Here is a 27,314-nt window from a genome sequence, read left to right on the forward strand (position 1 = left end):
TCTACTTGTCACTCATTAGACCCATTATAGAGTACAATGCCCCTTTTGGTATGTACCTCACAAGACATCTACAACAACTGGAAAGGCCACAGAAATACCTCACAAAGAGGATTACCAGCCTCAAACAGATGCCCTATGCAGACCGTCTCAAAAAACTGCAGCTTTACTCCGTTGCATATCGCCTACTCAGAGGCGATCTCTGCCTAACACACAAAGCTATGTCAAACCCAAAGCTTTTAGACATGCTCCACTTAAAGAAATCCCAATCCCTACGAGCCACACGGTCTAGGGACCTAAACCTTGTCACCACAATAAACAGAACATGCTGGAGGGATAGATTCCTGTCCCAGAGACTTTCCATACTCTGGAACAAACTACCTATCTATATCAAACAAAGTTCCTCATTAGCGCTCTTCAAGAAAAATCTTGATGATTGGATGGGAGATAGGAAATTCACCCCGGGGATCACTTCTGTGGCTCTGCTCGACAGTAGCACAGGAAAATAATTTTTTTGGGTGGTGAAATCCAGGGTACTTTTTGCTAGACTTATATAGGCCCTAGGGCCAATAGCCTAGTACCTACCTATGAACCTATAAGTATGAGTCTGTAGCTGTAGACATGCCCTTTACCAGAGAGGTAGGGACATTCAAATGCTGTCCATTTCCATTTCAAGACGCTAGTTCTACCAGTGCAGTTTATATCCAGCTAGCTCTTACTGGTTAAGTTGACTGGGATTAATTTGCCCCAAACCCTAAATCTTCTGTAGAAGACAGGATCTATCTACAGTGAAGCTTTATGACAGACAAGCCAGACTTTAATGTTTTCAGTGATTGTTTAATGGCTTTTTGTACAGGGGGCATCACCACCTACCACAAGTGGGCCTGAGACTCATTTCTGCCAACAATAAGACTCTGATTCCTTTCCACAATTAGATTGTTTGCTGACATTTCTATAGCAGAAGCATTGTTTCTGTTGCCTTTCTAACACATTATCTTGTTTGAAAGCCTAAACAGTGGGAATGGAGATCCCTTAAAGAACATTCTTGTGGACTGTATAGCTTATGGCTTATAACTCTTTTGAAGCACACAACACCGGACTACAGCTTAGCATGAAGACGGGGTATTCCCTAATTGTGAATGAGTGTGCATCCCAGATTTTCAAACACAGAGCACATAAATACAAAAGCTGGTAGATGGAATTTCATAAGTGAGGCATAAACAATATTGACTTGGAGCCCAGTGGTCAAAAATGCTGTCTGAATTGCTCCATATATAATTAAAATTCCCAAAATGTAAGCAACAAGAAAGAATTGCATAACATGTACACACAGAAAGTCTGAACTATGAGGTTACAGCAGACTCAAATGTCTCTTGTTAAAGAGATGTGGATATGCGTCGTAAACTTTCAGTTATATATTTTTTCCAGGTTTGCTCTCCTAAATTATATTTCTTGTGAATAACTGTCCTGGTATGTACAACAGTATGAAGTGAACTCAAAGCCTGGATAAGAAAGCATAAATATGTCTATATGTGCTAGTTAATTTTCCTTTTTGTCATGTAAGACTGCTGCACGAAGTTACATTTTGACCCCTGGGCTCCAAGTCAGTATTGTCTATGCCTCACTTATGGAGTGCTGCTTGAATCTTTGGTATCTGAAGTATTACCATACATTTAACTTGTGTGAATAATGCATTTATTGAATTAAATTGCAGCATTCAGAAGTATACCTAGATATAATAGTGATGCCATTGATTTCTACAGCCTGTTCTGCATCTTAATGAACTGTCCTGGCAAGTGACTGGAACAACTTCCCTCCCTTTGGAAACTACTCTGCCAAGCATAGGTGGGAATTCAGCAGAACAGAAAGTTCTCCCAAAAGCAGCATAAATGTTTAAACCTCTTTCCCTCTTAAAGCCTTACAAGCAGTCTTTCCCTAGCTATCTTTTCATCACCATTATAAACTGAAACTGTACAATGCATCTGATGTATATAGCACATTTGTATGGAGCCTCCTGATCCAGCCCTTAAAGGCTGGAGAAGTCAGATGAAATCCCTAATGTTCCTTAGTCTGAGATTGAGTATTTGTTTAGCAATTATGCACCCCATCCCCCCATCCTATGCAGTAATAGTACAAAAAATGTATGCTCACATGCAGTATTAACTGTGGATATAGTAGTCTAAGCCTTCCCAGCTGTGTTCTACCATAAGCTCCACTTTTATCTCTTTGTTCAGCTGAGGATAGGCTTATGTCCCCATTTGTTTGAATTTGATAACTGGGTCCTTTGTCTAAGCACACCCTAAGCATAAGCATTGCTAACAATGAGGAGGCAAGAGTTGGTGGTTTGGACAGGTTTCCACTGAAAAGGAGTGCCTTGTTATATAGAGTTGGCATACCTGGCTTGCTACCTTCCAGCACATGGAGCCATCATTTTGTAGGACCAATGTACCTCCTGTGTTCTAGTACATGTATTATCATGGAGGATACTTGCACTACACTTGATGGTCATTCCCCAGTTTAGCATACATGAGAAACTTGGAAACCAAACAGCAGTGCCCTACCAAAGCAGTTACTGTAGCCTGTTTTATTGGGGAAGCTGACCATTTTCTGTATTAGAGTAGGAAGGAGTCATCACACTGCATCACTTTTCAGGCATTTTAATTGTCCAGAACAGACAAACAAAAACGAACCAAGGCAGTCACTACACCAAGCATCAAAGTCCATGCTGAGCAGTAACCTAGAGCCAAGGCAGTTATTACACCAAACCAAAGTCCATGGTGAACAGCAGGCTAGATGAATGTTTTACTTTTCTGCAGGTCCTTTAACTGCTCAGATCAATTAAATGCCAGTTGTGTTTCATTTGTAGTCCTTTAGTACATTGAGGTGAGGAAAGTTGTGTGTTCTTTACTTTGCAGCCTTTGGGTTTCTGAAGTTTTTCCCAGCAAAATGAGCTTTGGCACCAAGCTCTTCCTCAATCCTAATGGACAAAAAAAAGACCATTTTACCACAGTAAAGATAAAAGGCAATTTTGTTTGAAACTAAAGTGCCCTTTCACTCATTCTTTGCAACATTTCTCTCTCTCATGTACTAAGTAGTAGGAATTCTACAAATTAGTTTAGCAGTGTGTGTGCGTGCGTGTATGTGTATGTGTATGTGTATATGTATATGTGTGTATATTTGTGTGTGTGTGTGTGTGTATGTATGTGTGTGTATATTTGTGTGTGTGTGTGTGTGTGTGTGTGTATGTATGTGTGTGTATATGGGGGTGCAAATTACTGCAAAACCTAGTCCTATAACAGAGTAGTGACTGAGGGTGCCTATCAAGAACCAGCACCACTAACTGCTCCATTTACTACCCCACTATGGGGCATACAATTCCATCACAAAGAGAAGTGTCACTTACTAGGCCTGCACTGACCCCCAAGCCTGCAGCTGCACCCAGGATTCCCTTTTCCTCCACATCCATTAGTGTTCATGGTACCCTGTATTAGAAAGCTGCTATGTATAGGAGGCTGGTAAATGTTAAAGGGGAAAGGCAGATTTACTCAAAATGGGTAAAGGATTCATTGCTAGTGCAGCTTAAAACATGGCAAATCAAAACAATTCAAACATTTTTGTAAATATACAGGAGTTTGCCAGCGCAGCTAATTTGATTCAAAGCTGGCCTTGAGTGAAAAGAGGCCAGAGAAATTCTTGGGTCCCATGGTTAAGCCATATAATGATTTTAAGCATATAATGATTTTATTCAGACAGCCACAATGCAGTCACTGAAAAGCACAATCTTAAGTGAGGCAATGCTTCCAAAGCAAACTAGATGCATATAAAATGGATAGATTTGCTAGACTTTCCTTCTGGAGATTTGAAGATTTAAGTTTCCTGACAGAAACCAATAATTTCCCCATTGTTATGCTACAGATCCTAGGACAGATACAAGAGCCAGTATACAAGAACTACAAAAACTGGCACTGTTCTTGTTAAAACACATTACATACCTCATTAGCTGGTTGTATTTTGCTAGACGTTCAGATCTGCATGGGGCACCAGTTTTGATCTAGAAAAAAAAGTGATTCCGTGAATCAGAAGGTACGGGTTTCATATTCAGTCTCCTGCCCCAAATGTCAAGCATTCAGCTAGTAACTTTAGACTTGCTATATATACCGTATTACAAGGAGATTATTAATTCAGTTATGCCAGCTTAAAGTTCACTGTACTTGTGTTACTTCTGATTTGGCTTCCTGAAAATAACAATGAAATGTTTTAGCTTAGTTTAATTTGCTTCCTGTACTCTGTATACTAGTTAATTCATTGGATTCCTGCATTTTTAACCATGTTTGCTGAAAGCTTTAACTGAATCGCTTATTTACAAGACTAGAAAGGACTTCAGTGACATTTGGCCATGGGAACCCCTTTTGCAAGCATAGTGGATTTACTATAACAAGTCCTTATGCACTACACCAACTGTAGAAGAACAAGCTGAAGTACCTTCTTTGCTTATAAATGCTTTGGTGGGCTAGATGCCTCCTCATGGCAAGACTGGGGCCTCATGCAGGTTTTAAAACAAGTTAGCTACAGAACATTTTACAAAAATGCAAGTACCCTCAACAGTAAAGTGAAAAGCACAGATGTATAAATGTCCAAGGTATCCTTTCAACTCACCTGTCCAGTGCAGAGTCCCACTACAAGGTCAGCAATGAAAGTGTCTTCAGTTTCTCCTGACCGGTGACTAACCATAACTCCCCAGCCATTGCTCTGGGCCAACTTACAGCTAAAAGAGAAAGCAAGCAAAATGTTATATTAAAACTGTGACACAATACTTATAGTTCTAGTATTCAAGTAAATGTAGGACGTCTGAGCTTTTAACTACATGTAGAGATCAGGCTAGTGCTATGTATATACTTACGCCTGGATGGACTCTGTGACTGACCCAATCTGGTTGACCTTTAGCAATAAACAGTTGCAGGCCTTCTCATCCACAGCTTTCTGAATTCTTTTTGGGTTAGTGACTGTCAGGTCATCCCCTACAATCTGGATATTGACACTACTGTTGAAAGCTTTCCAGGTTGGCCAATCATCTTGATCAAAGGGATCTTCAATGGAGACAACTGAAGTTATGGGGAAAAGATTGTTAGACTTGTGCTACCATTCCCAAACATGTTCCAGTATACAATCTCTAAGGTAGTTTGAATCCTGACTTTAAAGAATCATCCACTGAAAGCACTACCAGGGACTGAAGCTTTTTTTTTCTTCAGTACAGCCATAGTCCTTGAACTAACCTTAACCTGTCCATTTAAGGGCTAAATTTGAGAATATTTAGTCTATGCTCAAGCTCAAACTCCCTTGTCCCACATGGCCTTTGCTCAGCTTCTGTAGCTTGTATAACCATGGCACCCAGTACATTAACTCTCTCTTTCCCACAACCAAATACAATTAAGAAACTGTAATCCATATCATTTAGAGCTATAAATTATAGTCAGTCTAGCTCCAACACTGTACTTAGAAATGCAGTCCTCGTTACCTGGGTAATGACTGATGAAGTCTTTGTAGATGTTGCCAAGCTGCTCACCAGTGATGTAACGGTTGGGGTCATCTGGTGACTTGAAGTCTAGGTCATACTTGCCATTACGGTAGAATTCTGAGGCAGCTACATCCATGCCAATCACAATCTTGTCAGGATAGCCAGCCTTCTCAATAGCAGATTTTAAGAGTTCCAGAGCTGAAATAGATCATGCAAGGACAAAGTAAACATTTGTGTTAGAATAATATAAACTAAATGTTAAAGGACAAGGTTAAACAAGTTATACTTTTCTAGTATTTTGCTCAATAGTGCAAAAGAATAAGGACAACATAAACCAAGTGTTAAAGGGAGTGTATCAAGAATAAACACTATGCTTTCTAGTATAATGATGTTGAAGAAAGATGTCCGTATATGACCCTCAGCAATACAAAAAAGGTCTGATGTCATCCTTAAAGTTTAATATTTTCTGTCCCATCACTGGAAACTTGGGCTTTCTATTCTGAAATGCAGATATAGTACTGCGCCACATCAGCTGTTGTGGTCGTGCAAGGCTCAAAGAGCTAGTACTATTTTGCTAGAAATGCTCAGATTGACTGTAGATCTGTGCAGTAAACTGTGCAGACCCTCAACATACCTTCATTGTTCTCCAATATATTGGGGGCAAAGCCACCCTCATCACCAACATTAGTGGCATCCTTTCCGTATTTTGCCTTGATTACATTCTTCAGGTTGTGGTAGACCTCTGCACCAATGCGCATGGCTTCCTTAAAGCTGGATGCTCCTACTGGTAGGATCATGAACTCCTGCATAGCTAACTTGTTCCCAGCATGGGAGCCCCCATTGATTACATTAAAGGCCTAGAAAAAACACAGTATAACTGAGTTACCAGACACAGCTTCTCTCATTTCATAAGTTGTGTAAAAGGAAAAAAAAATCATATCTTGTTCAGATTACAACTCATAATATGTTTGGGTGCTCAGAGATGATTGTAACCAACATATTTCTACCGACTGCATGTCATGCTTTGTTTTGCTTGGCTTCAGATCTTGCATACCTGTCTGTTTTGTACCCCCAATCCCAAGCAAGGATTTCAGCTGCTCCCAGACCCTCTTTCAGTAGCAAAGCCACTTAAAAGCAAGCAATATAAACCATAAACAAAGTTAGATACAAACAACTCAGAAGCCATTTTTATAAACTAGGGGAAAACTTGCCAATCTGCAACAAATAAAGGCAATTCACTACACAGCTATTATAGGAAAGCTGTGCATCTTCACTATTAAATCCAAGTTGCACCACTCAAAACTTACAGGAACAGGAAGTATAAGATCTGCATTCCCAGCCAGGTCAGCTATGTGTCGGTACAGTGGGACACCTTTTTCAGCAGCACCAGCCTTGCAGACAGCCAGCGAAACTCCCAGGATGGCATTTGCACCAAACTTTGCTAGAAGAGATACATGGTTATTAGTATTTTAAAGGGGATTGCAAGTCTTGAGAAGAGAAAACTAAATACAAGTCTTACATTTATTCTCTGTTCCATCAAGTTCTATCATGACCTTGTCTATCTTCTCCTGCTCCACAACACTCAGTTTCTGCATGAGGGGAAAAAGGACATCATTAAACATGATACTCTGAACCTTCCATCTACAAGATTTTTCTCCATTTCACACTGGAACTGATACAGCCATGAATACTGTGGGCCACAATTTCACATTTACAAAACTATATGAAATGTTAAAATTCAAATGTTTCTACTAAATCCAAGTCTAGTAATGAGGCATTCAGTAAATGCAAACCCAGTATTGATTCTACAAGGTACCCTTAGATGTTACTTACGTGTTTAAGGAGTTCTGGTACAATTGTTTTGTTAATGTGGTCAACTGCCTGGGTGACACCTGTTGAGCAAGTAGAATAACAAGTGAACCACAAGTTGGCTACCAATGATAACGTATAGGCAAGGAGGTTCTATTTATGCATCCACATTGAGAGAGCGACAAAATTAAGCTTGCTGACCACTTACAACAATAGATCCAGAAATGTTACATCATGGAACCTGCACCAATGGCATAAAAGGATAAAGCCCTGAATATGCTGTGAGTGACACATGTTTGACCAGCAGGTTGGGAGACTGACGATGTAGGCAGGGATGATGGACATGCCCATCTGGGGGAAGGTAATGTAGTTCCCTTGTGACTCACATCTCTGCTTCGATGACAGGGCCCCATCTGGAGGAGAAGACCCATCATAGTGCAGGGAGTCAGTGTGAGGAAGACATGGGCATGGCTGCTGAAGCCATTGATAGTGGTCATTGTCAGCGCATGTGAGGGAGGATGGACAGTGGGTTATGTATGGCCCTTGTGGTGATGCCAGTGCACATGTTTGGCCACAAAATGAAAAATGTTGTCATTACTGTAATGCTGACAAGAGCACCATGCAATGTCATGACTGCCTGAATGACGCCCCTCCCCAGACAGTGTGCTGTCTGAGGGGAGGCCTCATGATTTGTATGACTTTTGTCCCCATGACTACCAACATGCTTCATCATGGTACAAGATTCATTGCACCCTCAATCCCTATTGATGTTATGGAACTTAACCCTGAATGCCCATCCCATTGCACATCTGCACGATGTTAACTGTGGTTGAGGTCAGAGTACTAAACAATCTGAGATTTGCTTACCTTTGCCCAAGTAGCGAGACTTGTCTCCATCCCGCAGCTCAAGGGCTTCATAGATACCAGTTGATGCACCACTAGGGACAGCTGCCCGGAACAGACCTAGAAAAAATGAAAGAAGTTTCAGATTTGCAATCGCTAGCTATCCTGGGTGAAATAGTCTGCTGCCTCAAGGATCCTAAACACTTCCTTAGAAGCTCTCTAAACTCCAGCTCCCATTATAAAGTCCTGGTTGGAAAATGGATAATGTTACCATAATATTTTATGATGCTTTCCTATTTCCTTCTTTGGGAAGGAGAAGCTACCAAGGAGCCCTATTTGCAAGAAAAAAAAACATGGTGTTATAACCAAGTCATGGAAAATGATCAAGTCTGTATGTATTGCATTTAGTACATTAAGGTTTTGGCTTTATTGAACGACCCGTATACAACACCATGCTCTGTGTACAGCCATTGCAAATTGTAACCCCAAAGTAGGGGGAAGGGCAGTGTGGAACCTTCAAAAAAAAAGTAAGAATACCTTATAATGCACATAAAGCCTTTTGAGGTCATTTAATTAATGTGTGCCATTGTCTAGAATAACTTGGCTAATACTGTTTAATCATAAAAAGGTGTGTGTCAGTACTCAATGTTCCCTCCTTCAAAACCAGCCCTATGAAGAGTTGTAGAAATGCATGGAGAAGCCATTATGCTTAAGATACTCATTTGCAAACAGTAGCCATGCCTCATTCAAAATCACCTTTGTCAGTGTGCAAGTCAACTTCCACTGTGGGGTTACCACGAGAGTCCAAGATTTCACGGGCGTGGATACTTTTGATAGACATTCTTGCTCCTAAAGAGAAAAATAAATTACTCGCTTAATCAATAAAAGGGAAAACTGTTTAACATCAGTTGCTATCAACTCTATGGTGATCTAATTAAAAAAATATATCTTATTGAATGTGCACTGCTTATCCTTATTAAATTCAGACAGGACACATGACCTCTAATGACATGTTGCAGTCAATCCCTTAATGAACAAGTTAGGGCCACATCCTGGTAAGACAGGCAGACGTGCTACAAATTGGAAGACATGTATTAGGCTCTAGACAACATCCTACCTATAAAAGAAGATGATAAAAATGCACTGCTTACAGGACACAAGTCTAAACTCTTGGAAGTGTGATGATGGAAATTTTAGTCCTACAGGGCAGCAGGGCCATCCTTAAGGATAGGTGAAACAGTTAGCTGCCTTTAGGCAGCATTCTCTTAGGGTTCTTTTAAAGAATTATCATTGAGCAGCTGTTGATGTAAAAAGACCACCACATGCAGCAACATCTGTGTTAGGACTGCAACCCCTCCTCTGCCGCCAGTCTTTCGGCTCATATGCTGTCAAAATTCACCCCACTGCTCTCCATTTTTTGAGATGCTACACCTCCTCTATTCAAGTCCTCCAAGTTCCATGCAAAATCTCAGTTTGATGGGGTCATTCTCATTTCTCAGTGGCTGGGAACAAAGCTCAAGTATCTAGCCAGGTAATGAACAAAATCTGAGTCTGGTGGTAGTCTTATTTCTGAGTGGCTAGGTACAGAACTTGTCTGTTCAAGTCCTGTTTTCCATTCTCACGCCATTGAGTTATATAACCACTCATATCACACCAGTAAACCATCTCCTTGAGTGGGATGATAGCATGAGCTTAGACTCTCTCTCTGTAGCAGACAGCATTGTTGTTGTGTTGTGGCCAGTGAGATTTTGCCTTTGCTTGTTTAAGATAGGCTGTGTTCTCTTCCTAACCAAATGAGTGGTCAGTAAATAGTATATTTATTTGATTTTTTTTACAAAGTTTAAGTAGTGCTTTCTGTTGAAATATTGTTGATGCTGACCTGACTGCACAGTTGTGCTGTCTTTGTTTGTGTACATCATAGTGTTATGTGGTGCATAGTCAGTATTACATGCAATAAGATGAGCATGCTCCCCTTGCCACAACACATGGAAATGCTTGTCTTAACCAGGATTAAGAGCACCACATTTTGTACTCATGCTCACTGGTTTTACAAAAAGAGTTACTGAATGACTATTTTAGGTTTGTTCTGAAAGCTCAGCTGCTGATCAGGAATGTGAAACAGTTTTCTGTGACTGTGAAACAGAGCTACTTGAAACTGTCCTCCCTCATTTTAAACATTCCCTTTCCCCACTTCACTCACTGAAGTCAAGAACCACATCAAAATCAGATGCATCTTCATTGCTACGGATGCAGGCCATCCACACTTAGCTGAAATATTTTGTGCCAGCCATCACAGTATTCCATGTACGCTACATGTAGGTTTGTAACAAGCCACATTCCCACCAGTCCAGGGAAATACCCTAGATTAATAGACAAAGCTAGCACTAACTGGTGCACTACAAATGGTCCGTTTTCAGGCAGAACCAGTTACTTATTTCAAAGTTGGAAACAGAGCAGGTGCGAGACTGCTGAGACTGGGCATCAGTACATATCATCACTATTGATATAAAGGAAGGTTGGGCAACTCACACTGTCATTCAGAAGGGGTGTGTCCTGTTTTTGGGAGGATTCACCATCATCATTATTGACACAAAGTGAAGTAGGGCATCCCCTAATGTCATTGAGAAGGGGTGTGCCCTTTGTGTATGGAGGATTCACCATTATTATTAATGACTGGAGCAAAACTGTGCTGTCATTGTAAAGGGATATTAACTTGGGGATAGAAAACTACAAGGCTAGAGCATTTTATAAACCTGCAACCGCAGTTAGAAAAGTGGACATTAGCCTCCCCATAGCTAACTTGTGTTTCATAATTGCTAATACCAGACCTACCCTTTCATTTTCATATCCTTCTCTTCTCTCTACTAGTGGACACGATTCTTAAGATCTGCTGTGGAAACATTATGCTAGAATATTTGCATTTATTCAGATGTATGCTTTTGTGTATGTTATCTTTTATTCATATTTCCATTTTCACACTACTTAAAGAAGCATCATATTGCAACCCTGTTAAATGCCCTCTTAAATGCCCTAACAGAAACTTGTGTGACATGCTTTATGTAGTATTTTTAAAAGTGTGTCTATATACTCCCTGATTTATCAGAACATATGTGTGTTCTTATAGAAAAAGAATATGAAAACTCCATGTAGATGTGTTTATATACCTATACATTAATACATATTTTCCAAATGTGTGACTGTGTAAATGTGTGTTTGTATGAATTGTGTGCACAAGCATGATGTGTATGTATTTGCCTGAGTGTCCTTTCTCAATTCACATTGACTTGCACATGGAATACATTACATTTTGTCCTGTCTTTCTGTAACTGTAAGATGGTGTGATATGCTCTCTGTAGTGCTTGCACTTGTGCATGGCTCTCTTTATAGTGTGTGTGTGTGTGTGTGTGTGTGTGTGTGTGTGTGTGTGTGTGTGTGTGTGTGTGTGTGTGTGTGTGTGTGTGTGTGTCTTTGGGGGTTATTTGTTATAACTGCCCAGACATGCACATTTGTACAAAAGTGTTTTATGCATACATTTGTAGAAACACGAACACACAGACACACACACAGACACACACTGTTTGGTTTGGGGGATGTGGTAATGTGTACTATTTCTGTTCACATTGTAGTTTGGTTGTGGCATACAAGTTACTGAAAATATGAGGGTGCAGACAAGATTGTTACCAGGGATGTGCCTTACTAGTGAAAAAGGGCCAGAGTGATTTAAAGGTGGAGAGGGGCTTCTATGGAGTCCCTCAGTAAGGGATCTATTTCACCTGAGGTTGGTCCTGCTGGATATATCCCATTTTCAGTGAAGTCCCAGAGAGCAGCTCTATTGATTATGCATAAAGGTTACATAAGTCATCTTGCATATTTTGCACACATATCTCATGCAACTAGTACTTCTACCCATTCATTAATCAATACTTACATTTGTAGGACAGAGTAGTTAGGGGATATAGGATACATAGGCACTAGTATAATCTGCATTTACTTTTGGAATTAAGAGGGCTGGTAGGGTTGGTGTGAAGGCTGAATGAAGAACCAGTTAAATAACATCCATTAATGCGATATATTGATGAAACCGCCACTGTAAACACATCTGTTAAAATTTTAAGCATGTATCCATTTCTTTTGGAAGAGATGGGTGGGTATTTGGGGGTACTAAGATGAAGAAGCAATGTTAGAATGAGATGCATACACATCCATTATAACATATTTGGAGAAATGGAAAGTACAGAGAGTAAGATGTGAGAGGAGGGGAAAGCTAGAGAGAATAGAAGAGAAAAACTAAGTATTTTTTGCAGCTCAAATCATGACCATCTAACACTAACAAGATCTTTGCAGGAGCTTTTTAGTACTATCTTGCCTTAACCAACACTGTCTTGAAAAACAAAGGCATCTTTAAGGGAAAAGGTGAACTGATGAAGACTTGTAGTTACTCTTGTATGACCGCAGCTCACAGTTTATATTGGATGCTAGCACCTTTTGTTTCCCTGGAATCTATGGTATGAAATGTGATATTACCATTCTTACTAGCCATCAGCCTTTTAGCAGATGAGGTATCTTAAGATGCACTGATAGTACATTAGTATCCTAGCAACAGCTAACAATATTCGCACCAAGTTATAATATAGCCACTCTTAAGATGGAGTGCAATTGCAAGTCATTTTTCATGGGACAACCTAGCAATGCATAGTCAAAGCACATAGATGCAGTTTACAGATTCATCTTAAATAGGGTTTTACTTTTTACTTATGCATTTGAAAAGGTTAACACCCCTGAAAAAGTAATGCACCACCATTGTGGTAACAGTGAAGGGACTTGTATTTTGGAAAACAGGCTTTTTTTGTGCCTTGCAGTCTGCATGTCAGAATGCCTACCTTCTGGCTTTGTGATGTGGCCAGCAGGAAGGTCAGACCTCTGAAAGTGATAGGTCATGCTGCATTTAGTACACCCTAACACATTTGGATTTTCAGATTTCAGAGGCAATGAAGTTCATACCCTTTTCGGGGCTTATATACAAACTGCTACAAAAGTTTTAATAAAATTGGTATGGCCCTGATTCATTGATCCAGGTAAATGTAGTACATACAATAATTTGCATTACATTATATACGGAATACATTAGGAATAAATTAAGGTATAGTACAAACTACAGAGGTAAAGCTTTCATAAGCCATTTCTGTACAGCTCCCCTGAAACAGGCTATCATGAGACGCTGCCACAAACCCAAGCAGAATTGAAGCTTACTATTCAAAAGCCATGCTAACTGCCATTGCACATCAGTTTACTATAAAGGCTGTTTTAATAAAATCCAGATGTTGGTAGTTAGTAAATCTGAGTAGTTCCTATAAGAACAAAGTGTGCATCACAACTGGTTTAAGGTTTGGGGTTACAAACAGTACATTCTTAGCACAACTACAACTGCAAACAGTTTACAGCTTTTGCTACAAATGAGATTTTTGCTAAAAGGCATTACAAACATGCATGTAAGTGCACACACACACACACACACACACACACACACACACACACACACACACACACACACTGAATATTAAATTCTCCTCTATCCTATACCAAAAATATTTTTGAGGAGGTGTTGGATAAATAAAAAAAAAAAAAAAACACATAATTATAATCGAAGTATTACATTTTCCTCAATTTCATATACATTTTGTTGGTGGGGGTGTCATAAGAAAGGAGCATTAAAACCAAAACTGGTAAGAAGACAACCACATTGTATGCCATGTGTGGTTTTACAAGATGCAGTAGAGGAAGCTTTACGGCATAATGACAGATCTTTGACAGTTAAAATCTGTATAATTGGGCATGTACAAGTGCCCTGACATGGCTGACATTACAAGATGTAATAGAAAAAAAACGTTCTTGCATAGTGGCGTCTTTCTTTGCCTGTTAGGAGAACATACCTGGACATGTACTACAGTTACAAGTGCCTTTACACCTCTAGCAACATTCCATTTGGGCTTTGGACAAGTACGCTGCTTCAAGAGAAGAGAACCCCATACTCCATGAGACGGGCCATGCATTCACTCGCAAATTGAGATGTGAGTTTGCTGATTAACAGCAACTGATCTCAAGTTTTAGCCTTACTCTCATTTAATCATCCAAGAAATACAGTTTCACTAAAGGCAATGAGTCAGGGTTTAGAAGCACCAGCACAGACATGCAGTCCCATTAGTTTTATATTTTGTAAATGTTTTCCATTTGATTTTATTGCTGTCTTATTAAATGTCCTTGTTACCTGACTGCAAACAGTTCCTCTGTAAATGGAATGAGAGATCTTAGCCTGATATGTCACTGTTCATGGACTCAGTTTTCCACCCTTGTCCAAGGTTGTGGCTGAAAAGTGCCCAAGGACCAGCCTACCACCTGACTAGCATGGAAGGGATATTCCTCAATTCCAACTCATTTGAATACTTAAAATATGTTGAATGTAAAAATGTCAATTTACCCTCACATGGGAGGGGGGGGGGGGCGATTTGGACTATATAGCAAAACACTGTACAGCAGGTGTTAATGTGAATCCCCACAAATTGTGTCTCGGACACAGCACGTTAATTTATATACGTCAATGAAGACAAGTCATGTGTAGTTCTAAAACACACATAATTTAAAACTGACTGCTGTAGTCAGAAGCAAGCAAACTCTGCCATAATGGTCTAACTTAAAGATTTTAGTGCATGCTTAATATATGCAGTCCAAGGTCAACCCTATACCTTGCATGCATATAAAAAAGGCAGTGTCTTTATACAGTTAATTTAAAATGTGCACCTAGTTTTATTGGTGCTATGTGTTAATAATCCTGCAGATTTCCTGCCAAAGACATATAAATGTGCCATGAACATGTGTATGATTTGTAACCATGCTATGCACATGAGCACAAAAAAAATTATGGACAGATCTATAATACATGCGCTGTAGTAGGTTTTTAGTAGTGACAAGGGAACACATACGGTTAATTATGAAGTGCTTTATTTAGTGACAGGGGGGCATAGATGGTAACTAATTAAAATAACAGAATATAGACATCTTCTCACCTAACAGGCATACAAAAAATAATGATTATGAATTCAGAAGCCAATTACTTTGCAATCCTGCAGTTTGTAAACCATCTAAAGTTACCCACCACTGAGCTCAAGGTCACAGCATACATGTACATGGTGAAGCAAAGCAGATGCATGTCTGTATCAAGTTACATTAGTAAACCATTGAATCCGTTTCTTTCAAAACAGGGAAGAGTTTGAAAACTGTGAGACAGAACTTGCTGTCTTTAAGGTTCTGTGCACACATAGAAAAGAGTGGAATTGCACACCACGGGTTTTGGAAATTAACACAGATGCCTGCCAATGTTATTTAAAGAATGACCTATGCATAAGTCACCTACTTCTTTCCACCCAGAGTATGCAAGACAGGGAGGGATCACTCTGTAGAATTCCTAATCCAGAAGTAGGATCTCAAGGGGTTAAAGTAGCATAGTTAAAACAATTCTGTTCCTGAATTTTTAAAAAAGCTTAGAAAAATAATCATTAATTTATCCATTTATTTTAACCCTGGGAAGATATTTTTTTTATTCAAAAGGTGAGATTATTAGATTTTTGTCTGAAAATAAAAACAAATAAGCAACAGATCAGCTCTGAATGCAGAGCAGGATAGGAAGAAAGTCATGTGAAAGAACGAGCAATACAAAAATAGCAGTGCTTCATGGCTTTGTGAAAAAACACCATTTTTTTTCAAATCTTTAGGTTTTCTGAAATCAGTTCTTAAAACATTCCTTGTTGTACTTCACAGAAATAATGACCCTAAACAAACACATAAACCTGCTGAATAGCATATTAAAACATTTGCATTACCTGATTTGGTTGTCTTCTGCCTGTAAGCGTCTCTCCTCAGTAGCCCCACAGTACCGCCCACATCCAGCAGTCCTGTCTTTTATACTTCCATGCATAGTGGCAGGCTCCCTCTCCCTCCCCTTGCACTGTTATGCCACATTCTGATTGGCTTCTTGACCATAGTGGTAATGTCTACGAGTGCCAAAGATGAATGAGAATACAGCAAGGGCATATAAGACAGAGAGAAGGAGTTTCTTTGTCAAGGACATAACGTTGGTATTGACACAAAGCCCTATTAAAAGCTCCTTAGCTGCCAGTGAACCTTTTTGTTAAAACCTGCATCCTCACTAAGTTACAGGGGCACCTCTACAGCAATAAATGAGTTTGTCATGTATACAAATATTTTTTATTGTTTTGTTTTATATTCTAACAAACACCTGTCTCATGACAGAATTATGCTTACAAATAGTAACACCTGCTCAGATAAACTGCTTACAAATAGTAACACCTGCTCAGATAAACTTTCCTTGTGTCTGACAATTCTTGCAAAGTGGTAACTACTATATCCCACAACAGTAGCTCTGCTGCGGTTACCACATTGCACAGCTTCATGGCTGCTGCAGTCTCCGCATTACAGAACAGCACGGCTGCTGCAGTCACTACATCATACAACAGCATCTTACCTCTCAACTGCTTATAACAAGAAATCTGGACAAAGCCACAAATTGGGGTACAAAGGCCCAAAAATAGGGACACATTTTACATATTGCTCTTACAAACTTAGAAAGTTGATGGAATAATAGGTTTTGCATTAACATGAGTTTTATGAAGGATATGAAATCTGAAACTGATCTGTCTGCCATTATTTTCTTACCTCATTCCTCAATGATTTGCCAGAAAACCACAAATTTGATGACTAAAAATATGAGGTAAATATTTGAACATTCGATGAAAATCTGGACAGTTGAGAGGTATATTACAGCATGGCTGCCGCAATCGCCTCATCACACAACAGCATGGCTGCCACACTCACCTTGTCGCACAACAGCATGGGTGCCGCAGTCGCCATATCTCACAACAACACGGCTGCTCCAGTCACCGCTTCACACAACAGCACGGCTGCCCAGCCACTATATCACACAACAGCATGGCTGCCACAGTCACCTCATCACACAACAGCATGGCTGCTACACTCACCTTGTCGCACAACAGCATGGTTGCCAAAGTCGCCGTATCTCACAACAGCATGGCTGCCCCAGTAACTGATTCAGACAACAGCACGGCTGCCCCAGTCACCACATTACACAACAGCATGGCTGCCCTAGTCACCGCATCTCATAACAGAATGACTGCCATAGCCACCGCATCTCAAAACAGCATGGCTGCCCCAGTCACTGCATCTCACAACAACACGGCTGCCCCAGTCACTGCTTCACACAACAGCATGGCTGCCCCAGTCACCACATCACACAACAGCATGGCTGCCATAGTCACCTTGTTACATAACAGCATGGCTGCCACAGTCACCTCGTCACACAACAGCATGGCTTCCACAGTCACTTCATCACACAACAGCATGGCTTCCACAGTCACCTTGTTGCACAACAGCATGGCTGCCCCAGTCACCGCATCTCACGACAGAACGGCTGCCATAGTCACCGCACCCCATAACAGAATGGCTGCCACAGTAACTGCATATCAAAACAGCATGGCTGCCCCAATCACCGCATCTCACAATAGAACGGCTGCCGTAGCCACCACATCTCACAACAGCATGGCTGCCTTAGTCACCGCTTCACAGAACAGTATAGCTGCCATAGTCATCACATTGCCCTGTGGTGGAACACTATTACCTGGGCCCTTCTGACTCCATGTGGTATGTTATTAGCAGGTGTTCTGCCTTTAAAAGGATGTAGTAGCCCAAGGACTCAGGTGAGATTTTATTTCCCAGTGCCAGCTATCTTGAAACAGATTCCACTGTTGACAGGACAGCTAGAGAAGAAATTAACAAGCATTCAGTGACAGCTCCCTTTTGGGTGGGGTTACTGTTTTGTGTATACCCATTTCTTGGAAACTAGAGGTTTTATAATACACAGATGTTTAGATATTCTTGGTGGTCAGAAGAAAATATGCCACAGTATATTCCTGTATAGCCAAAAGGGAGGAAAAAAATATGCTTTGTTCTATGGGTGAAGCCTGGACCATGGCCCAGGCAACCTGAGTTTGATTACCAATCAAGGTAAGTGAGGAGTGGCAGAGGATGAGCAGTGGCAGAGGATGAGCATGCCTTTTCTGGGGAGAATTCTCTGGTGGTAAAAGGCAGATCACTTTTTAAGCACAGGTGGAGGTCAGGACTTCAAGTGATTGTTTTTTTTTTTTTTGTGGTGTGGTAACAGCTTTGTCCTCTGACCATCAAGCCTCCTTCTCGGAACACCCTGTTAGCTCATCCCCCCCCCTCCCCCACTGTGAGGGCTAAACTTCATGGTGCTTTACTTCTCTCATCTCCAAGGGTGAGCTACCTGCAGTAGTGCTGCCATCCTTAATGGGACCAGGATTTTCTTTAGTCCTAATGCCCTCCCTCCTACTTGCTGCCAGTTGTTGTCGGGTTGGGCAGCAAATGAGTAGCTGGAGCTTGTGCCCCATCTCTGGGCCCATACTGATGGCCCATGGCTGTCTTTTTCTCCTGCCCATCCAACCGAGTATCATCTTTCTGAGTTTTGGCCTTTGCCAGAACTCTAGAAGAATGACATCTGGCATGGCCCTTTATCCAGGATAGGTTTACTTATCTTACTTGCCAGCATCATCATCAGATGCTAAAGCCACTGATCAAACTCAGGTTGCCTGAGTTGTATTTGAGCCTTTATCTCTGTATGTCACTGGGCTGGCATACTTTTAGCAATTGCTGGGCTGCGTGTACAGGATGGCCAAGGAGTTGGAGCCACCCTAGAATCTAGGGCGACAGGTCCTTACAGACCATGCCGTATTGCCTGCCCAACTTTGCAATATATGTTGCCATGTTCAGGGGACATGCAGGGACAGCAGATGTGACATTGCTGGCTGCTAGCACCACTCTGTGTTTCCAACACTTCCTTTCACCATTTTGCTAACAAAGGAGATTTTCCAAAGGCCAGGAGCTAACAGCACAGAAACACTGCTGAGCAGCTGATGGTTAGCTAAAGCCAAGCCAGCAATTAAAAACTACATATATATCTATATACTGAATTAGGTCTGAAGCTGCCTATAGATCAGTCTTTTATGGACACCCATTACTAGGGCTGTGGCTAGGGGCGTCAGCCAGAGCACCCAGGTTCAGATATGAAAAATATGTACAGGAAAAATGCAAGCATTGCTTGTGGCAAGCCTTTACTCTGCATGGTCATTCATCCTCTGTTTGTTTATCCCCTTTAAAGTGCATCCCCCTTCAAATGTGTCTTTATGCTCAGGGCACCACATGAAATGTTCTGACACTGTACTGTAAATTATGTAATCCAAACCTACTGTAAACAAGGCAAGAATTGTTAGCATCAAGCAGAGTCATTTAAGAGTCAAAGCTGAAGCAAAGCAAAGGATGCTGCAGTTTACCTTCTAATGTAGGTGTCATAAATGAATCAGACAAGAGGAACTGACAGGTCCCAGCTGTGTGTGTGCAGCTTAAATCGAAGTTTTACAAGACCATTTAATAAAGCATGATGGTATGGATTATTGGATATTTGCAGTTCATGTGCTACTGTGGCAAGGCACAAATGTAATGTTATAGGGTGTAATAAGGTGGTAAGTTTCCTATAATCCCACACCATGGTGTACCTTGACTATACAATGGCTGCAAAAGTAATTTAAAATGTGTCATGAATTGACCCGATTCTGTGCTGAAATTACCTCAATGTTACAGGCAGACTGTTCAGTCAAAGCTTACAAATTCTCTTTGCTATTGTATGATCATTAAATAATTTTTGACGGAGTGAGGCTAACATATTGTAAATTCAATATATTTTTGTCAGAGTAGATTATATTGATCTATTTTATCAATGAAAGGCTATGCATCATCTGAAGGACTGAACAGATTTTGGGGCAACAATGGCTGAACAGATTATCATTAACCATACACTACTTGTTAATTTCAGAGATTTACTTACGTACATACCTCTCAACCTCTCAGCATAGGAAATCTGGAGAAAGTCAAAAGTAATGGGAGGACAAGATCCAAAATCAGGAACAAATTTTAAATGTTGCTCTTGTAAACTTACAGAGTATCTAGAAGTTCAGGGTTTGCATTAGCATACATTTTGTGAAGGATCTGAAGTCTGAAATTTAAATGTATCTCATTGTTTAGTGACTGCAGTCCTCAATGATTTACCAGAAAACCAAAGCTTTTATAAGGAATAGACCAAAAACATAAGGCAGAAATCTGCACATTCTATTAAATTCTGCGCAGTTGAGAGGTATGTTTACATAAAATGGTCCCACAGTACATAATACAATTGATGAAAGAAAGAAATACAGAGTTAATAGGTGCTGATTATAAAACTGTAGCACTGTTTAAGGTGCTTAGATTCAAAGCATTGAGCTATGTTTGAATCCCATCACCCCTAACTTGTTTATTGTGTGTCCCTTCTCTAATGCCTAAATTCCTGGTCTCTTTGAGTGGTTTGAAGAAGGGATTTTTAGTCTAAATGGGCAACCCTTGTTAACAAAATTATAAACAAATTATTTCTTATAAATTTAGGCAAAAGTGAGAGGTCTGTCTCTTCATACTGAAAGGTGGAAAGGCTGTTCCTATGTACTAAAAGATGGACACAATTGAGCAGGGTCTATATTAAAACATCATAGTTTCAAAACTTCGAATGTTCTAATATCGACCCCTATTCAGCGAAAGCTGAAAATATCAAAGAGACAGAAAACCAAATTTTTTCCTAGGGAAAGAATTTGGTTGTCCGTTTCTGTTGTTTCGGTATTTTCAGCGCTGTGGTGGAAAGTTACGGGTCGGATTCAGGTAAGTGTGTGATTGAGCATGGGTTAGGTTAGTTAGGGTTAGGGTGCAGGTTAGGTATGTGTGCAATTGTGTGGACGTGAGGGTTAGGGCGGGGTAGGTGAGTTAGGGTTAGGGCACGGGTGAGTGTGCGATAGTGACGGACCTTAGGGTTAGGGTTTGGGTTAAGGTAAGTGGATAGTTAGTGGTGTGTGTATAGTTTAGTGTATGGTTAGGTGTAAGATTTTAGGTGTATGTGTGTGGGTTGCTGTTTGTTTGGTGTGCTTGTGTTATGTGTATGTGTTTTGGAACAGCAAATTTTTTCCCTAGGAAAAAATTTGCTGTTCTGTATGTTCGATGTTTTCAGCTTTCGCTGAATATGGTTCAATATTAGAATATTCAACGTTTTGAAACTTTGATGTTCTAATATAGACCCATTTAGCATTTATGTGGAGACCCAGTAAGTACGTGGTAGAGTAGGGTAGTGCAAAGTTTCATTCTGAATATATGGGTTTGATTCCACTTGTATCTACTTGCCAACTTTGAAAAAGTTAATCAGATCAAATCTCCTAGAAAACTTGATAAAAATGTATATCTGTCTAGCAGGTTTTACCAAGTTAACAAGGACTGAAGTACAAATGGTAATAACAGGCAGACACAAGAAAAACATCTTTAAAGTACCAATCCAGGTAGGTATCACTTTATTTTTTGTGGTGTGGTAGCACCTCTGCTCTCTGACCATCAATACTCCTTCCCACTACAGCAGCTGGCCCATTCATTCCCTCCAGATAGAAGAAAAATGTTGCTTAAGTAACAAACTGCCTACCAACCAGACAGAACTAACAGAAATATGTATCACTTTCATGTGTCAGAAGAATGATTTTAATAGTGTAAGCAAGTGAGATGAATTATTTTTATGCACTAGTACCAACACAGAATTAGAAATTATTTAGCCAGTTACTGGGTCAAATAGGGAGACAAGAGCTTAGAGTGTCAGACAAATTTTGTTCATAGGTTCATAGGTTCAAAGGTGGGTACTAGGCTATCAGCCCTAGGGCCTATATATACAAGCCTAGCCATAATGATTCCCTGGCTATTGCTTCCCACAAATATTTACTTTCCTGGACCCCTGTCTAGCAGGGCTACTGATGTGATCCCCAGGGTGAATTTCCTATCTCCCATCCAGTCATCAAGGTTCATCTTGAAGAGGGCCATTGAGGCACTCTGCCTGACATGTATGGGCAGCCTATTCCAGAGTATGGGGAGTCTCTGGATCAGGAACCTATCCCTCCAGCATGTTCTATTATCATTATGACAAGGTTAAGATCCCTGGAGCATGAGGCTCAGAGGAATTGGGATTTTTTTAAGTGTAGCATGTCCAACAACTCTGGGTTTGACATGGCCTTGTATGTTAGGCAGAGACTGCCTCTGAGTAGGCGATATGCGGCAGAGTATAGATGGAGTTTCTTTAGATGGTCAGTATAAGGCATCTGCTTTAGGCCTGTGATTCTTTTTGTGAGGTATTTCTGCGGCCTTTCTAGTTGTTGCAGATGTCTTGTGAGGTACATACCAAATGGGGCATTGTATTTTATAATGGGTCTAATGAGGGATGAGTACAGAGGGACAACGACCTCCTTTTTTCTGGATGGAAAGCCCTTAGTGATGAGGTGTAGAAGGATTTTCTAACTGTTGTGGCTATGTGGTTATCAAAGGTGAGACCACTGCCCACCTGTGTCCCTAGGTCTCTTATCACACTTTTGGTGTTTAGTGTACTGCCACCTATGTGGTAGTTCACAGGTACGTGTTTTTTCCCAAAGGGGACAACTATACATTTTTTGGCATTTAGTTTGAGCCCATGGCTCTGGCACCAGGCATCTGTTTCAGTAAGGCCCTTTTGTAGTATAGCCACATCATTTGGGGATTCAGTATTGGCTCCCAGCCTGCAGTCATCTGCGAACTTTGTAAGCCAGAGTCCCTTTGTGTTGGCCTGTACTTCAGAGAAGTAGATGCCAAACAAGAGTGGTCCCAGGACAGAACTCTGTGGTACACCACTTGTCACTTGTCTGGAGCTGGATTTGGAGTCGGCTACTTTTACAGTGTGTGTTCTGTCAGTAAGCCCAGTTTGCAAACCATAGAGTGACGTAGGGATTAATGCCCAGCTTAGTAAGTTTATCTATGATTCCAGAGTGTGGGATAGTGTTGAAAGCCTTGGTGAGGTCCACGTAGGCTGCGTGAACCACCTTACCCTTGTCCACAGCTCTGGAGACTGATTCAAAGAAGTCTATCAGGTTCAGGAGGCAAGATCGGCCCTTCACGAACCCAAACTGGGTGGGGTCCAGTGTTTGAAGGTTGCCAATGTCTTTGTTTATAAGTTCCATGATAATACGTTCCATGGCCTTGCAGATCAGGCTCGTCCGACTGATGGGATGGTAGTTCCCAGGATCCAAAGTGGATCCCCCCTTGTGGAGTGGGATGACTGTAGCTGTGCACCACTCTGTGGGCACAAAACCTGAGGTGAGGCTATGATTAAACATGACACTTAGGTGAGATGCCAGTTCATTTTGTAGTTCATGCAGTACACAGCCCGGGATGTCATCTGGTCCCATGGATGCTGTATTCTTGGCTTTGTAGAGTGCATTTTTTTACCTGAGTGGCCGTGATGACCTGAATTTGGCATTCTTTCTGTATTGAGATGGGCCCTTTAGGGGGTGAGAGGGGGGGTGAAGTTGGCACTGAATCTTTCTGCCAGGATATTGGCAATATCCTTGGGATCAGTATACCTAGTGCCATTCTGCTGTAGCTCAGAGCAAATCTGAGTATTGCCATTTAGATTCTTGACATAGCTATAGAATACCTTGTGGTTGTCTTTGGAATTTATGGCAATTTTGTTTTTGTAACTAGCTTTGGAAGATTTTATGAGGGATCTCAGCTTTCTACTGAGATTGGTGAGAGAGTTTTTTGAATCCTGGGTTCTTCTTCTTTTCTGCAACAGTTTCTTCCTTCTGTTGTACAGCTTGTTTATGGCAGGGGACCACCAGATTGGCTTCCTTTTTTAGAGGACAGCATCATGGTTCTATTTGGGATGGCTCGGTCCATGCATGAGTGAATGTGTTCGTACAGCACCTTAGTGTAGGATTCAGCAGTTGAACTTCCAGTTCCCATCTGCAAGGGTGTCATGAAGTTTGTTACTTCTGACTTGAGAAGCATGAAGTTGGCTTTGGAGATGTTTTTTACGGAGGCTTCCTTATAGGGGAGTGGGGGGTGGGATATGGGATGTCAAGGGTAATTAGCTTATGGTCTGATCTGACCAACCAGGGGGTGACCACTGGTGTGGTGCATCGATCTCCCATGTTGGTAACGACCAGGTCTAGAATATTGGTACCCCTGGTGGGACTATGAATTATTTGCTCTAGGGAATTGAAATCTATGAATTCCAAGAACCATTGAGCAAAGGTGTTGGTACAGGAGTAGTTTTCACAGTTAATGGCAGGGTAGTTGAAATCACCCAGTATTACGGAGTTTGGTTGTATCTTAATATTTTCCAGTATGTTTAGAAAGGTGTAGTGAGAATCTTGGGGCATGGTGGGGGATCTGTAGCAAGCTAGAATTTGTAGTGCAGTCTTACCTAGTGTTAGTTGCACCTGGAGAATTTCAGATGCATTGTGTTGGGCAACCAGTCTGGAGGTGGGAAAATCCTTGGTGAATATGGACACTCCTCCACCTTTAGTGTTTCGTTCCTGGTTTGGTGGCCGAAAAGTGTTGAGTTGTAGCCTGGTATTGCAGGGGTGCTCTCTGGAGCTTTGAACCAGGTCTCAGTTACTGCACAGATATCAATGTTCTCCATTTTTAGTGGAGCCTCGAGAGAGAGCACATCTTGAGGTTTAAACTTCTAGCATTGAGTAGCATTACCTTTAGATTTTGCTTGCTTGTACCCATTACGGTGGTAGTTATGTCCTTTGAACCTTGCCTAAAAAAGGCACTATAGGGGTGGCAAGAGACTTAGCCAGTAACCTGAATCCCAGGGGCGACAGGTTCAAACCATCTCTTGCAAAGCATCGTGGTTTGTTGATCATGTCGCCCCATGCAGACAGATACTGGATCCCCTTTGAATGACACCAGAAGCTTAGCCAATTATTGAAGTCAGTCATTTTGTCTTTATACTGTGGTATCATTCTGGCTGATGGCAGGATGCTACTCAGGGCTAGGGTCATACCTGCCTGGGATACATGATCTGAGAGCTCTTCCATGTCTCTCTTCATGTAGTCCACTGAGGTACATCTCAATTCATTCATTCCCAACATGGACAATTACAGAGTCATATTTGTACCTGTTGTGGAGTGACTTGAGTGCATGCGTTATGTGGCAGATCCTGGCACCCAACAGGCAACTAACTAATTTTCTCCTTGTTCTGCCTGGTGAGAGTGAAGGGAGAGTTGGGATAGCCCTTGTGGCAAAGGAGTAGTTCTGCATTGAAAAGGCTGGAGGCACAACCTCACATACACACTCACATGAGTACAAAGGTAGGCAGGCACAGCTAATCACTGAATAACCCACCTTCATCCAAAATGGGAGCCAAAATGTTAAACTTTGAGATCTTTCCATTGACTTGCTCCCCATGTATCATACATCTGAGATGGGTAGATAGGGTTAAATTTAGTAAAATTCAGAAGGGGTAGATCTGGACCTGGTGAGAAACAGAGGGCCACAGAGGATACTTTGAAGGAGATGCCCCTGAGGGGAGCAGCAATTAAAATGGATAACAGGAAATTCAGGGTTATTTTTAGCTAACAGTATAACCTTTGTGTTAACAGACCATCTCCTCTATTCAGAAATGAAGGTTTCTAGTTCCATTCTGGAGTACTTACACCCACCAGACTCCATACGTGTGTGTGAACCATTGCTTTCTGTCAGTTTGTTAAAAAACAGATCCTTCAAAGGTGGTTACCACAAACTGGCCTATACCACCAAGGGGCAGAGACCCAAGCGTTAACAAAGTTATAAGAGGAACAGACATCTCCATGGGGGTTTATGGGAGCTTCCCTTCACTCATTCTTCAGAAATTGACTGAATAGATTTTTGTTTGCTTGTTTGACTGCAAGTTCATTCACTTTGAGTTCATATGATAGGTAGAAATCACAGTGGTACTACATTTGCTTGTCATGTCTGCTCATCTCCATGTTCTGCCTTCCCCACTAAACTTGCATGGGCTGGTGCTCAAATGGCTATTTGAGGTTGAGCAATGCTGGTGAAGTTGTTGCTTGACGTAAGTAGAATAACTGTGGGGACTGAATTGGAGGTTTAAGCTTTGGGAGCAAGTTAGAGCAAGTGGGAATTGGGGAGCAAGTTTTGGGATTTAAGGTTAAGGCATGCCTAGGACATTTAGGTTTAGGAAACAAGATTTGGGATTATGATTAGGGAAATACTGAGGTATTTAGGGTGAAAACTAGGGTTCTAGATAGGGATAACATATGTGGTGTGGCATTCTCAGCCATTACCTTTGCGTCCAGGTGATCCACAAGCAAGTGGCATACGAGGATGCATAGTAGAGTCTAAGGATCTCATTCTTGGAGTTTCAAGTTGGGCTAAACTGATAAGTCACAGTTTTTGGCCAATTCACTGAAAGCTGGATTCCCCAAACAGGGTCTGTGCAAAGGGAATTGCTGCTTACCCTCTAGGTGCAGTGATCTCAGAGAGTGAGGGCACAGGTAGATCAAACCTGTGTGGTGATGTGTTGGATCTTTGGTGTATGCAATTTTTAGCCCCAGGATTCAGAAAGGTGTAGGGATGGTGAAACGCTATGAAGTATGACTGGGACTTTAAACTGTCTGTGTTTCATGAACTGGGAATAATGTGGATAGGCATTCCATTAAACTAAATGTTACTGCAGTTTAGTTAAGGTGCATATCTAGCCCATTCTGTTAAACACAGTTTAAAAAAGACAAAATTGTGGTGTGTCGCATTTTACCAGCACTATGCAACTCTGAACGCTGCATAGATTTTAGGAACTCTCAATCACTTATTCCAAGTTGACTTGATCAATGTCTGCTTAATTGGTATGTAAAGATTCCATTCTATGCATAGCAGGGTTTGCCACAAATTACATTGTGACAATAAGGAATAACTGGGGGGTGCCTTTATTGAAAAATGTCAGCCTTTCCACAAAAGAAGAAGATGAAGGTAGCTGGGAATGGGAGTCAGGAATGTTTGTAGGAGGAACAGAAGGAAGGAGCAGGGAACGTTGCAGGTGCATAAAAACACAACATGTAGATATATATACAGATAGGGTCATCTTGACACAACAGGTAGGGGCAACAGTGGCTTAACACATACT

General features: G+C 41.1%; 1 protein-coding gene across 1 annotated transcript; it reads right to left on the reverse strand.

Moving 5' to 3' along the window:
• Nucleotides 1-2,638: 2,638 nt before the first annotated feature.
• ENO3 (enolase 3) lies at nt 2,639-16,172 on the reverse strand. Its single transcript, XM_044077098.1, has 12 exons — nt 16,039-16,172; nt 8,921-9,013; nt 8,189-8,284; nt 7,346-7,404; nt 7,032-7,101; nt 6,820-6,953; nt 6,147-6,369; nt 5,513-5,710; nt 4,898-5,099; nt 4,654-4,762; nt 3,990-4,048; nt 2,639-2,974 (listed from the first exon to the last, which is right to left on the reverse strand). Exons 2-12 carry the CDS (start codon nt 9,003-9,005, stop codon nt 2,902-2,904), a joined length of 1,308 nt encoding a protein of 435 aa, XP_043933033.1. The 5' UTR covers nt 9,006-9,013; nt 16,039-16,172; the 3' UTR covers nt 2,639-2,901.
• Nucleotides 16,173-27,314: the final 11,142 nt, after the last annotated feature.

The sequence above is a fragment of the Protopterus annectens genome, chromosome 7.part0, assembly GCF_019279795.1.
Source record: "Protopterus annectens isolate FY-2018-M chromosome 7.part0, PAN1.0, whole genome shotgun sequence".
Taxonomy (NCBI): Eukaryota; Metazoa; Chordata; order Ceratodontiformes; family Protopteridae; genus Protopterus; species Protopterus annectens.